The 13,009-nt window shown below is 40.6% G+C and overlaps 2 protein-coding genes across 4 annotated transcripts; one reads left to right on the forward strand and one right to left on the reverse strand.

Moving 5' to 3' along the window:
* Positions 1 to 9: 9 nt before the first annotated feature.
* ovch1 (ovochymase 1) lies at positions 10 to 6,812 on the reverse strand. Its single transcript, XM_087785805.1, has 13 exons — positions 6,753 to 6,812; positions 4,027 to 4,086; positions 3,656 to 3,839; positions 3,525 to 3,600; positions 3,058 to 3,247; positions 2,853 to 2,992; positions 2,410 to 2,560; positions 2,306 to 2,344; positions 1,605 to 1,821; positions 629 to 786; positions 470 to 568; positions 238 to 371; positions 10 to 171 (listed from the first exon to the last, which is right to left on the reverse strand). The coding sequence occupies exons 1-13, from the start codon at positions 6,796 to 6,798 to the stop codon at positions 10 to 12; spliced, it is 1,656 nt and encodes a 551-aa protein (XP_087641931.1). The 5' UTR covers positions 6,799 to 6,812.
* Positions 6,813 to 7,093: 281 nt separating this feature from the next.
* Positions 7,094 to 12,931, forward strand: parp12b (poly (ADP-ribose) polymerase family, member 12b). 3 transcript variants are annotated; one of them, XM_087786898.1, is made up of 9 exons: positions 7,094 to 7,451; positions 8,474 to 8,609; positions 8,886 to 9,126; positions 9,327 to 9,452; positions 9,522 to 9,648; positions 10,106 to 10,271; positions 10,359 to 10,485; positions 10,894 to 10,998; positions 11,761 to 11,902. In XM_087786898.1, exons 1-8 carry the CDS (start codon positions 7,132 to 7,134, stop codon positions 10,965 to 10,967), a joined length of 1,317 nt encoding a protein of 438 aa, XP_087643024.1. In that variant the 5' UTR covers positions 7,094 to 7,131; the 3' UTR covers positions 10,968 to 10,998; positions 11,761 to 11,902. The 3 variants fall into 3 exon arrangements, 2 of the variants coding, with proteins under 2 accessions (XP_087643024.1, XP_087643023.1); XR_015710751.1 differs by lacking the exon at positions 11,761 to 11,902 and having other exon boundaries at positions 10,359 to 10,755; positions 10,830 to 11,754; XM_087786897.1 differs by lacking the exon at positions 10,894 to 10,998 and having other exon boundaries at positions 11,761 to 12,931.
* The last annotated feature ends 78 nt before the right edge of the window (positions 12,932 to 13,009 follow it).

Here is a 13,009-nt window from a genome sequence, read left to right on the forward strand (position 1 = left end):
TTATTTTACTTAAATATCTTCCGTCACTTCATCAATCCAGGAGTAATAGTCTGGTACGCTTGAGAACACGGCAGGTTTATCCGCGTCGCACTGCCAACTTCCCCACGTGAGGAGGCCAAACAGGAAGTAGGCGCCATGTTTCCGACACAGCAGAGGAGCAGCCGAGTCCCCCTGCAGGCAACAGTCAGTAGCGCAGATAAAGACTCCGATAGTTGATGCGAGTAAAAATCCATTTACCATGCAACCTGCTGCAGCAGCAGGACTTAAGCACAAGTGGGAGTCGCTGATGACATCATGTCCCCATGAATCCATGCAGCTGGTCCTGTTGACCAGATTGACCCGAGCATGATGGAGGCGTTGAGGGCCGACGTCTACAGTGGAAGAGATCAGAAAAATACACCTTCAGGGTCATACATGAAGAACAAGTGCATGACTAGCATGGTGCTAAACTGCATGGAAACATTATGACCTGATCCTGCGATCGTTCCCCAGCCGGTGGTGACACAAGACCAGGTGCTGTCCAGCTCCTCGTCCTCCTCAGGCACACAAATCGGAGACACGACGGGCCCTAGTAGACACACACACTGTAGAAAGACCAGCAAAGAGTCAGCACTAGTCATCATCGTACCGAGTCTGGCCGGAATGCTGAGTTTGACAAGAGTCAGATCTGATCTGGGAGGAGAGCTGTGGTCTTGAACAGGGCTGAAGACTCCGTCCACTGGTATTCTCTGAGATGAGGAGAAGCGAAGATCATGTGACCCTAAAACAACCACGTCCTCTTTTGGCCTGAGGACAAAGACACCGTTAACAATCACAGATGTAGTTGCTAACAATTAGCCTATAGTTTTAACCTTTAAAAACATATTCAATGGTTCAACACGCCATTATATTTCACTGAATTCCATCAAACTTCAGTGGACCAAAGTTGGTTAATCTCTAATTAAACATTGTCAAGTTTATCTGCTGTTAAGACAACAGCATTGTCAATGCAACGATTTCAATAAAATACAATTTTCTATTTTATGGTTTTAAATAAGGTGCTAACTGCTAATTGGTCACAAGCTTCTAGTTTAGCACCTCTATAGTCGGTTAATTGTGGAATATTTGTACACATTACCCTTACATGTTACCTTTCTTTTTAATCTTTGATCAATCTGTACAGTCAAATGTGTTTAAATAAACCTTTGTGTGTGCATTGTTGAAAATGGAAAATTCTCTGATACAGCAATATACACCTTTAGTTGTCCCACAGCTTTACATACAGTACAATAATCTATAAAATATTAATAAAACAATAGTGTGTAAAATATGAACTAAAGAGGTAATTTAAGGCTTATTGAAAATACTGTAAATAATGCAATAACAAACAATTTCAGGACTAAAAATCTCAAATTGACCCGATTGTAATTTAGCTCAAAGACGGCTAAACATAAAAATCAATCCGCTCTCATTTCCTCCAACAAGGGGATTGTGATTTCAGAGTTTGGACTAAACATTTTTTCAATTACAAGTTGTTATGTAAGTAAGTTCAGGGCCAACATTTAAGCGATAATTGTAAGAAAAATTCATTGATCAAGAGGCTTCTACAGTCAACCAGATCTTACCTGACGTTGCAGTGGCGCGCGGTCAACACCCAGCGTCGGTGGATCAGCGTCCCGCTGCAGTAGTGTCGCCCGTTGGACTGGAGACTGACCTGCCAGGGCCAGAAATTCGGGCAGGACTCTGTGACGTTCTCCACGGTGGCTTCACCACTTCCAGACACCACAGCCAGCAGAGGAGGGTTCTTGCAGCTGGAGCTGGACTTCTGGCCACATATGTCCTCTGGCATACAAAAAGAAATCCAGAATAAGAACATTTTTCACCTGTAACCCTCTGGACCTCACCTGCCAACCCCCACTTATACAATTAGTTGGTGTTCAAGAAGTAGCTGGACTGAAACCAGGGTTGTTCACCCATTCTTTTAGACCCACACCTAGACCCTTCATTGACAATTAAGCCATCTTTTGTTCTAGGTGAACGACCTCTACCACTGCTTATGCATTTCTGAACCATGGGGACCATTGGTTGTCTTCATTCTAGGTTTTCCTTTCCTTCTACCTCTACAAACAACACTGTTGTCCCACATCCAAGCAAATGAAGGTCTCATACCCCTGACAATATATCTCGTAGGATTCCCTATGGGCTCACATTTTACTCCACTAAAGATTAATGTTTCAGGAATTCTTGCCCCACAGGACACAACCTCAGGAAACAACAGAGACCTTACTAAAAGTAAGTAAGCAGTTCATGCATCTATGAAACGTACCTATGGTCGTGGAGTCTTCATAGACTCTATCCTGGTCATCTGCAAATGACATCAAGCTTTAATGCGAGACAGTAAAGGGAGATTCCTCGTTCCACAGATCTTACCGATTATGTCGGACATCCACTCCACAAGTTGGGGCATTCTGGTGTATACACCAGGCTTTTTGGCTCGTCCACAGCCAACCCCCCAACTCACCAGTCCAGCCAGTTGGAATCGATCGCCGACGAAGCACGACAGCGGACCTCCAGAGTCCCCCTGAGTGGGATGAAAGATTACTTTACTTCTTTTCCCCTTCAAAAGGCCAACCGTGTGAAATTCAAGCCATAATTGGAGAGCTACAGCTTTCAAGAAGGTTTGTCATTCCCACCCTCTCCTGCAAATCTTGAAGTAGCCGTTCGAGTAGTTTTAAAAGTACTGATTTGGCTAGGATAAAAATGAATGCCCAACACCCATTCCATGTTAAACGCTCCCTAAAAGTACTTGTCGAGCTAGTCGTCATTGAAGATGTAATTAGACACGCAAGGAAAAGGATTCATTTAAGGATCACCTGGCAAGCATCAGCACCACCTCCATCCTTCCCGGCACAGAACATGGAGCCTTTGATCCTTCCCAAGTAGTAATTGTTACAGACGTTAGAGGGCAGTATGGTCACGTTCACTTCTTGCAGGACGCTCACTCGAGGTCCATCTGAGGAGCCAAAGTCATAAGTGTGCATCTCAGGATTACGTTTCAACGGGTCGACGGACGCTCACTCTCGCGGGTGGCACCCCAGCCGGTGGTGGTGCACTTCTTGAACTGGTCCACAGACGATGTCCAGATTTGGATGGGGCGGACAAACTGGTTGAAGGTCAGCGGACTTTTCAGCTTGAGCAGTGCAATATCTCGCTCTTTGGTTTTTGTGTTATATCTCGGGTGGCTGATGATGGCCAAGACCCCGACCACCTGTGCAAGAGATGCAAAACTCTTTCACGCAACTCCTTTAAGTTGGACTCAGTGCTTGGTTCTTGCAGCATGGATTACTGTATGTAGGAACCTCAGCGAAACGCTACAGGTTCCATTCCAACTGGATAAAGTGAACCTTTATGTTTATTGTGTGATGTACAGTACCTCATGCTTATCATTGAACATATTTATATGATCAATAGAAGGATTACTATCCTTAGATGTCATTTTTTCCACAATTTTAAAACATAATCACAGGTCAGGAGACTTGTCCAACCTGCTGTCCGGCCTCATTGGGATTTTGCAGGTCATGTTTTCCTGCCTTTACCGTCCAGTAGGAAGCCTTGTTGTACCTGCAGACATGAACGGTTGGAACATTCTTTCAAACAAGATTCTGATGCGACTAACTTTTTAAAGCAGTGTGCGGCCGATAAGATCCAAAGCGGCGAGATGACCGCGCCACCGCAAGCTGGCATGCCGGCGAAACAGAGGGAGACCTGCCAGGGCCAGGAGTTGGCCCAAGTCTCCTGGCCGCCGATGATCCGGGTCCTTACTGCCTGCCCTGGCATGAAGGAGCGAACCCCTGCTCGTTCTGAGGGGAATAAGAAATGCATACATTAAATGCTTGTCATCACAGCCTTTTGTTCATTTCCGTTTTAAGTCAACACTTCTTTAACTGAAACAATGTTAAATTTAACTCAAATTGCATTTACTGTTTCAAAATATTCGCATGGTGAGCAATTTTCATTTTGTTTGACAAGGCAAAAGAATAAACCAACCAAAGTTTCCAAAGAAGTTGCCGGAGTCGTGCGGGACGTCGGCCACATTAGGGTGGCCGTCTGAAGGAACAAAGACAGGTTGAAAAATTAAAATCTGCCCTTCATCAAGTCTTAGTCAACACCTCCTTTCTTGCAATTACACAGTTAAAGATTGACCGTTTGATTTGAACCTGAAAGACAAAACTATGAGCATTATTAAAGCACACCATCACAGTTACACACTACAGGTGTTGACACGTTGCATTCCTTGAATATCCTTCTCTGCGATACCGATGGTGAGATCAAAAATGTGTGGTTTTGTTTTTAGAGTCACCTTCCTTACTTCAAATACAACAAGTTGCAGGAAGATAATTCAAGAATCATAACAGATAGATTCAATGAATGTGTCTTGGGGTCGGCGGCTATTGTTAAGATAGGCTCTCCATGTGTTCACGTTTCACCGTTTATGCTGATAGCAAATCAAATCTCGGTCGGTCGGTAAGTCCCACCCATTTCTCACCTGTCAATCAAGCTGCTGTAGCGGAGCAAGAACTTTGATATGCACGTGATAACAAGCTAATTCTGGGTAAATGGAGCATTAAAAAAAAAAAAAAAAAAAAAAAAACGCAAAAGGTTGTGCTGAAAAGCTCAGGGATAGAAAAAATAAATTATTGAGTCAACTAACAGCTACAAGTTTTAAATAATTGACCCATTTGCTGGTCGTTCGGGACCAGTGTCCGCCGATGACATACCCAGCAGTAGCACTGACAAAGATGGTGTTGACACGGAGATGACAGCACAGGACAGAGCGAACGACCTGATGATGGTAAGTTATTTGTAAAGTTAGCAAATATAGTTAAGCTTTGGATAACGTATCTAGACACTCACCAACTGGATGTGTCCTGTTTTATCAACCTGCCTATGCAAACATGTAATTGTCAGGGTCTTATCTGGTAAATGGCACATAAACTTGTACAAATTAAATGTAAATGGTAATTCAGCATTTTTAGTGCATCTATAGCTACTTCAGCAAGTCAAGAGAAGCATCATAAACGTTGTTATGTATGCGTTTATACATGAACCATCCTTCATGGGATCATCATCGGATGGTTCGAGTTGTATGGTGGAAATATGATTCGTTTTGTGCACGTGTCTGACATTATATTACTTAATAACCTTACATACATATTTAACTAATATTAAACTATTTATTTTTAATATAGTACTGATGATGTGCTTGTATTGGTTCACTAGGATAATTAACATCACTAATATGTTTTTTTCTAGATTGAAGACTATCTCTGTACAAGCTCCTTTATTGTTATGGTGAGGCTGATGAAAATAACCAACACCAAAAACTGTCATCTTTATAGTTCATTAACAGTGCAGTGTTAGTAATTTACTAATATAACTATCAATACTAATCTTTTGTAGCCAGTGCTCCTCATGCAGCAGTTGATTATTCCATCAAACCAAAGCCAGAAACATTAGAAACTCTTCCTTCATTTTCACTCACAGCAAAAGTCAAACAACCATGTAGTCAGAGGGCATTTTTCCACCAAGATGGTTCAAAAAGGATATGGCTATCATACGATAAGGACACAGGAGCACTCTTTGTTTCTTTAAATGGCTTATACTAATCCTAGTGATAGAGGCTCCTTCATCACTGGCATGACCAACTTAACATACATTCACCTCAGAGTCGATGAGCAAAGTGATATTCACCTAAAAATTGTGCCGAGTCATACTTCCTAAGGTCATCCAAAAAAAACATTAGGGACCTTCTCCTGGGACCTCAGATGTCTCTTCATAGACAGCAAGTCGGCAGGAGGCGAGAAGTATTGGAGCATCATAGACGTCATGAAGCTCATCGGCAAAAGGGGTTTGAGCGACAGAGTCAAGCTGAGGCAGCATAGACACTGACTATGACACTATTGATCATGGGAAATGTATAGAAATAATTGTTTGAAATAACTTCTAATTGAATGAGGTAAAAATCATGTCTATTTACATTGCTTTAATTATCAATTAAAAATAGTTATCGCTCTGGTTTTAACTAAGGCCTCAGGATGTTTTAATTGCATTTCTGAATGTACCCTCAGCTCATAATGTTGTGGTTAGGTTTAGTTTTCATGTACTACATAGTTATTTGTTTTTCCATCCATTGTTAAATAACATATGCTTAGTGTTGAAATTGTGTTGCCATCTGTGATGGTATCAATGACCTGAATAAAACCATGATGTTCTTTAAACTCACCACGCCACTGTAAGTATTTAACTGCACGCTACTTGAGGGTTCAGGTTTTACTATACGATTTTAGGTACAAAACAACAAAGTGCTTTTCATCAAAGTACAGGCTTGATAGTCTCCCTTATCACCCATGAAGTGGGCCGATCTGTCAATGACTCCAGTTCCATTTCACCATCCCAGTCCACCCTTGATTGCAGCTTATTTAGCTGAATAAATGTCATGGGGGGGGATTTTTTCATCTTTTTTGCTTGCTAACAAAATTCACAGAATTTAATATGGCCCTTGAAGAATAATAGTTTCCCACCCCTGACATACAAGGTCACACAGATGAAGTAAATGCTGAATTGAAACGAGCACAGTTCTTGAACTTCTTATTCATTTATGGTTGACAAACATCTAAACCAGTGACACGTGACGTAAACCAAAAACAAGATGGGGAAAAAAAGCAACTCATGGTTTCTCTGGAAAGGAAAGTGGAGCAGCTTTGATGACTCACCTCCATTTCCGAGGAAACAAAGCAGCAGCAGAAGAAGCAGAAGCATGGTCTCTCACTGACTGTCTCACCTGAGGGCTCTTCTATTCTCACACACCTGTGTGACGATGACACGCACCTGCGGACGAACACTTAATTAGAAAAAACAGCTCCAAAGAACACATTTTTTAAAAAGAAAAAAAAAAGTGAAGCCACAGTCAACAAGAAACGTTTTATTTTACTTTTATTTATTTCTTTATTAAATTACATTAAATATAACATGATAAAAGTAACATCCACTGCAGTGACATAACAAGAGCGTGTTCCTGCTGAAAGGGCGGATCTTGGCGGAGGCATATAAACGCCATGATCCTCCCCTGGACCAGGACACGGAACTGGGGCCATGACTCTGCTGTGCCGGGAGGTCCAGGTCGCCACCAGCCTGCTGTGCGACAGCGGAGGCGCCATGAGGCTCCAGCGGCTGGAGACGGAGCTCGGCGGCCGCGGTATCACTCCGCGGCAGGTAGATCTCATGGTCAACCGGTGTCCGCGCTTCTTGCTGGTCCGCGGGCCCGGGGGGGACGTGGACTGCACAGTGGTGGCCAGGACGTCCCTGCGCCTGTGCCGGGAATATAGCCGGGGTCTGTGTGAGGCCCCGGACTGCGAGGATCTACACCTGTGTCGGTTCTTCATCTACGGGAGCTGCAGGTTCGGGAAAGGCAGGTGAGGCGCCACCTTTGGGTTATGACGTCATGTAAACCTGAACTTGAGGGACAAAAGCACATAAAAAATAAAAAATGGGTGAATATTATTTATGAATTTAAAAAGAAATTAATCCTGCTCTAAACGTGGGTTTGTTTTAAAGAGGCACTATATTGTTTCATCTGTCTGCGCACGTACACAGTGGGTGTGCTAAGGCAAAGTGAAACTGAAGTAAACGAAACCAAACGAATTTAGAGAAGTCATTCTATTCAATATGAATTATTAGTAATATTAGTTGAAATTAGACTTATTTCATTTCATTTTAACAAAAGAAGCAAGAAATATTGAAATTTATTTAATACATTATACGTTCTTCAAGAAACATCTTGAGACGTTTTTATTTGTTCAGGCTTTTCCTTGATTTTCTGGAACTCCTGTTGTGTTATCAGTGTTATCTTGATCTTTAAAGTATATACTTTATTGAATATTGTTTTGATTGTTTAAGCGCTTTGTGATCCTGGTCTGGAAAAGCGCTATATAAATAAAAATGATTACTTACTTACTTACATAAGATAAATATTTTCATGAAATCTCGACACAAGCAGACAAACCCATGTTATACGATTAGTATAGCAATATTAAACATCAAATAAATGCATAGATTCAAGTCAACTTATTTGTAAAAATAAAAGAATAAATGAAATTCCGTTCCCAGCCTCACGAAAACATCACGTGACACAAGAACGTTCTGTAAATGTTTAAATGAAGGCGTAAAGTCAAGGACACTTTGGTATAAATTAAATCTGTCTATCTATGAATTGTGTTTTTCATCATGTTTTTGGACTTGTTGAAACAATCCAAATGCATTTTTTTTTTACATATTTCTATATATTATAGCTAATTTGCATGAAACATTTGGAACTCCAAAGCAAAAGACATTATAAGGACGGTTTATGAAAAGAAAACAGTCTAGTCATTCCTGGCTTCAGCTCGCTTGAGAAAAAAAAAAAAAAATGTTCTGGCTTTTTTTTTTTTAACGACAGGAAACCATGCCGCTTCTCCCATGACATCCAGTCGGAACACAACCATCGTCAGCTTCGGGACAGCACTCTCCACGACCTACCTGAGGAAGATCTGTTCTTCCTGCTGCTGCAGAACGACCCGGCCCTGCTTCCAGAGGTAACGCCCGAGCCTGGCAACCTCATCGGTGTCATAAGGGGAAGAATGATACGGGATATAGACCTCGATGAGCCGTCCTGACCCTCTGTATCAAGTAGTGCAAGTACAATATGTTTCTCAAGAACTTAAAACTCACATTGGAAAAAAACAAACAAAAAAAACAACAAATAAACAAAACAAACAAAAAAAAAAAAAACGCTTCCACTCAAAGGTATCCAAATCCAAAACAATTGCAGTATTTGTTGACTTTATAAAACAACTTGATTTGTTTCGCAGGTGTGCGTGCATTATAATCATGGCGTCTGCACCTTCAAGGAAAAGTGCACGAAAGTGCACCTGTGTCTTCACTATATTCAGGGCGGGTGCATGTTCGGACAAAAGTGCAACCGGCAGCACGGGGTCAACGAGCACGATCGCAGCATGTTAGTCGAGCGAGGGCTGAGCGGCGACATCATCGACAAACTGCCCATCATCTACCGCAACCATGGCTATCTCAACCTGGTCGCGGCCCCTGAAGGTGATTGTTTGAGTGAAGAGGGGGCGAATAAAGGGAGGTGAAGAAGAGAGTGCGGGCACTGGGGGGATGTGTTGAGATGTACGTCGGGAAGTGTCAAGAGTTGTGCAGCTTCCTGTATTATTTAATTTATTCTATTATTGATTTATATTGGTAAATAGTTGTTTTTATGTCCACTTTTGAAATGGTCTCTGTTTCCAAAGATCACCTCATCACTTGTGAGGGTCCAGTGACCACTCCTCGTCCCCCCAGTCCGCCACGGGAAGTCAAGGTCCACGACTGGGAGAGAATTTGTTTGTTCTTCCTGGTGAGCAACTGCAAGTTCAAAGGTGAGTTTTGGGGAAATTATTTGAGATTCTTTTGAGTTGATCTTTTTTTTGTTATTCATTTGTGAGCAGGAAAGTGCAAGTTTGTTCACTTTAACCAGCCATTCAAATGGGAGGTCTTCACTGGGAATGAATGGAAGGAGCTGGAGAACATGGTAGATGTTGAGAGAGAGTTCTGTGATCCTAATAAAGGTCAAAGGTAATTGTCGTCATCTTGTAATGTGTGACTCTTTTCAAGCAGAATAAATAAATAACATTGATAGAATGATATGAGCCATTGTGAGGAAACGACAGTTTATAATTTTGGTCATTCCATTATTTGGTAGAGGTCTATTTGGCGCCCTCTACTGTTCACTGTGTTTAAGTGACCTGGCTTCTTGTGTCTAATGTGTTAATTTCAGTGTCTCTTAAATACTTTTTGACCTCTAATATACTATCACTATTTTTCTGTTTGTACAAAAGTATTTTATTTGAAATCTGCCTTAGCCCCGCCCACTGAAAACACTTTTTTTTTCTGGAGATTAAATCTAGTTTACCATTACCACACCCACTCTGCTGTGATTGGTCAAACGTCACGTGAAACATCAAACTCAAAGTCTGTAGCCCTCTAAGGTCAGCCAAGTCACTTGTTTGTAACTATTTCCTGTGGTCTGCAGCTCTGGAGTCCCATCAGTCAACTTTGATCACATGACTATGGACTCGCAGCCTGTTCGCCGTATCTCAACTGTTTCCGCTGCCCTGAGGCCTCGCTATAAGTACGCCACTGACTGGCGCTGGTACTTCAAAAGACACGAGGCGGACTGGACGGAATACAGTGCCCCGGTGAGTCGAGGAACGATCCTTCTCTGATAGAATCATGACATGATGTCCAGCAGCAGCGGTAAATGATCAAACTATTGTGTGATATAGTTTAAGCAGGACGACGGGAAAGGAACATTTCTGTCCTCCAAGTATCTGGAGAAGCAGTATCAGTCGGACAAAACTGCTTCGGTCAAAGTGGTCAAAGGTCAACGGGAGTACGTGATCAGCTTCTGCGGTAAGACTCTGGGTTGTGTCGTTAAAACTAGGGCTGCACCGATCGATTTGAAAATGTATCGTCGCCGATCAAATGACACCTCATTTTCCTGTTCTGGAAAAGCGCTCTATAAATATAAATGTACGCTTTTTTTTTCTTAATTTTCAGTTTTTTTTATGTAACACGTTTGTTTTTTGTATTGTTGTGAGGTTTTCTTTAAAGGGCAACTAATCCGAAAAAACTAATTCTCCTGATTCACATGTTTCAAATGTTGAAGTTTTCCTCTCCCAGGTGCAGTAAGTCGCTCATCAAGACCATTTAGTTTTGAACTTACCACTTAAAGTTCTCCCCTGTCTGAAATCTAGGCAAACAAAAGGTTACAAGAGCAGAGTCCATCATGACATAATAATGGCTTCACTCCTCCTCCAGCCAGCTGTAATCACGCAAGCTTTGTTCATACAACGAGTCCCTTGGAGACTTCTGGGAATGATGAGGCTAGATGACAAACCTACATGCATGACCAATCACAGGAGAGTGAGTATTGGTTATGATAAACAAGATTCAATCTCCAGAAAAACAGTGTTTTCAGTGGGCGGGGCTTAAGAACATTTTCTAATGTAAATATTTAAATGATAAGAGAGTTTTGAACAGACACATACTAATTTTTTTAAATGCGTTGTTGCTCAGTTGTGTTGTTGTTATTTTGTAGATTTGTGCATTAATAGTGACTTTGGTTAATGTTTACATTGTCAAGGGGACAAAAATGTTATTGGCCGTCAAGACTAGCAAAAATCTGCAATCAATATTGTTTTCAAAAATGACGATCGGTGCAGCCATAATTAGGTTGAAGGATTTTTTTTTTAAATCTCTGACGTGGGTCTGTGTTTATCTGATTGGTCTTTAATAACTCAAAAGCAGATGAATGGATTCTGAAAAATTATTCAGGCTATGATTATGGAGCCAAAAAAACTGACAACTGTAACAGTCTTCATTTTGGTGGTTGTAGTTTACGACTCCGTTTTTTTCCAGCTTCTGCTAGTAGTATCTAGTCTGTTAATGGGACCATTGACATTGCAAATGCTATCAGGGGTATTGTTTCAATTAAAGTAATAATGAGCAAAAATAATCATCTGAAATCGTGTGTTGTCACCTGAGAACGAGACAACACAACTCTTCAATGGTATTTTCCATCATGAGAAAATCTCAAGACTGGTTTGAGAAGCTACTGGGCAGGAGTGTTGCCTCAATTTAATTGTTGCTCATAAATATTTGTCTTTTATTCCGCTGACCTTTCAGACATGTACCAGCGGAACCTGAAATACAAAATCAAGAGAAGAATCCGCCGCCGCCCTTGCTTTGTTTCAGTGGAGGATGGAAACGTATTGCCTCACAAACATGCAGTGAACAATGAGGATTATTATTTCACATGTAATACTCCTTAATGTCTTTTGTGTGCTGTTACAGCTCGACAGACATACATTTAAAAATTTGTCTGGTGTCCAATATTTATTTCATGGAGGGATTAGTATTGACTTGGTCTTGTGATGTCACTTCAAGATGGGTAACTTATTTTTAGTTTGTTTCATTCAGTTCTCGAGACTGGACACTTTTTTTGTCTTGGTCTCGGGATCTCAATGTCTCAGGTTTTAAATGGTCTTAAAGGAATAATGTCTGTGATTATCTTTCTGCTCCTTTAATGATACACCTGACGCAAACACTGTTACGCCTCCTCACAGCCTTCAATGTCACAGATATTAAGAGGCAGAATGTTGTCAAGCTTCAATGCTATGCTAAAGTTCTTCAACTCCAGCAACTTACTGTGTTTATTAGGTTTGCACTATTTTTTTTTTCCAGGTCCTGGTCTGGACTGAGGCGTCTAAAAGTCTAGCTGAATATAAAAACATAACATCCTTGCATAGTCTCTGGAGTTAAACATTTTTAAATTTTATCTTTAAATTTAAAGATGAGTGTCCACTATACTATACTAAGGGGCATCAGGTGAACCATAGTTTACATTATTTAGCTAGTGACTGTTGTGTACAACATAGATATATGGTTGCATTGGACCCTTTTTTTTTAAGGATTCTGTGTATAACTTATTAAATAATATTGGTAAATATGTAATAATATTCATGTATTTTGTTATACTTTGTGTTGAAACAAATGCAACAATTGCTTGTATTAACTCATAACATTGAAACAGATGATTTGTCTGTACATTGAAGTATATCTTATCATAATAATCATATTATTTTATCAGTTCTGGTTCTTTTTTAACAATTAAACCAATTGTTTCTGTGAAATCTTCTATATATAAAGTTTTCTAGTGATAGATAAAGTCAGTCAGTATGTTGGTTTTATATGCGTTTGAATTAACTTGAGAAACTACCTTTTAGATTGATTCAATGATTTTGTATTTTTAATCAGAAGAGAAGTCACATTAAAGATCGATTTTATAAAAAAAAAATGCTTTTGTTTTTCTTCCTAAATGTAGGAGATTTAATGTTTGCTTCGATTGTCTACTTCTTGTCAGTTGTAATGAATT

The sequence above is a fragment of the Callionymus lyra genome, chromosome 3 (assembly GCF_982586985.1).
Source record: "Callionymus lyra chromosome 3, fCalLyr1.hap1.1, whole genome shotgun sequence".
Lineage (NCBI taxonomy): Eukaryota > Metazoa > Chordata > Actinopteri > Syngnathiformes > Callionymidae > Callionymus > Callionymus lyra.

What these genes read in the sequence shown, in the direction of transcription:
- ovch1 (XM_087785805.1), bottom strand. Translation starts at nt 6,798, where the DNA reads ATGCTTCTGCTTCTTCTGCTGCTGCTTTGTTTCCTCGGAAATGGAG. An exon ending in CTGGGGTGCCACCCGCGAGA is followed by an intron (nt 2,993 to 3,057) that starts GTGAGCGTCCGT and finishes TTGGCTCCTCAG; the next exon opens with ATGGACCTCGAGTGAGCGTC. An exon ending in CTGCTGCAGCAGGTTGCATG is followed by an intron (nt 172 to 237) that starts GTAAATGGATTT and finishes TGTTGCCTGCAG; the next exon opens with GGGGACTCGGCTGCTCCTCT.
- parp12b (XM_087786897.1), top strand. Translation starts at nt 7,132, where the DNA reads ATGACTCTGCTGTGCCGGGAGGTCCAGGTCGCCACCAGCCTGCTGTGC. An exon ending in ACCCGGCCCTGCTTCCAGAG is followed by an intron (nt 8,610 to 8,885) that starts GTAACGCCCGAG and finishes TTTGTTTCGCAG; the next exon opens with GTGTGCGTGCATTATAATCA. An exon ending in CCTGGTCGCGGCCCCTGAAG is followed by an intron (nt 9,127 to 9,326) that starts GTGATTGTTTGA and finishes CTGTTTCCAAAG; the next exon opens with ATCACCTCATCACTTGTGAG.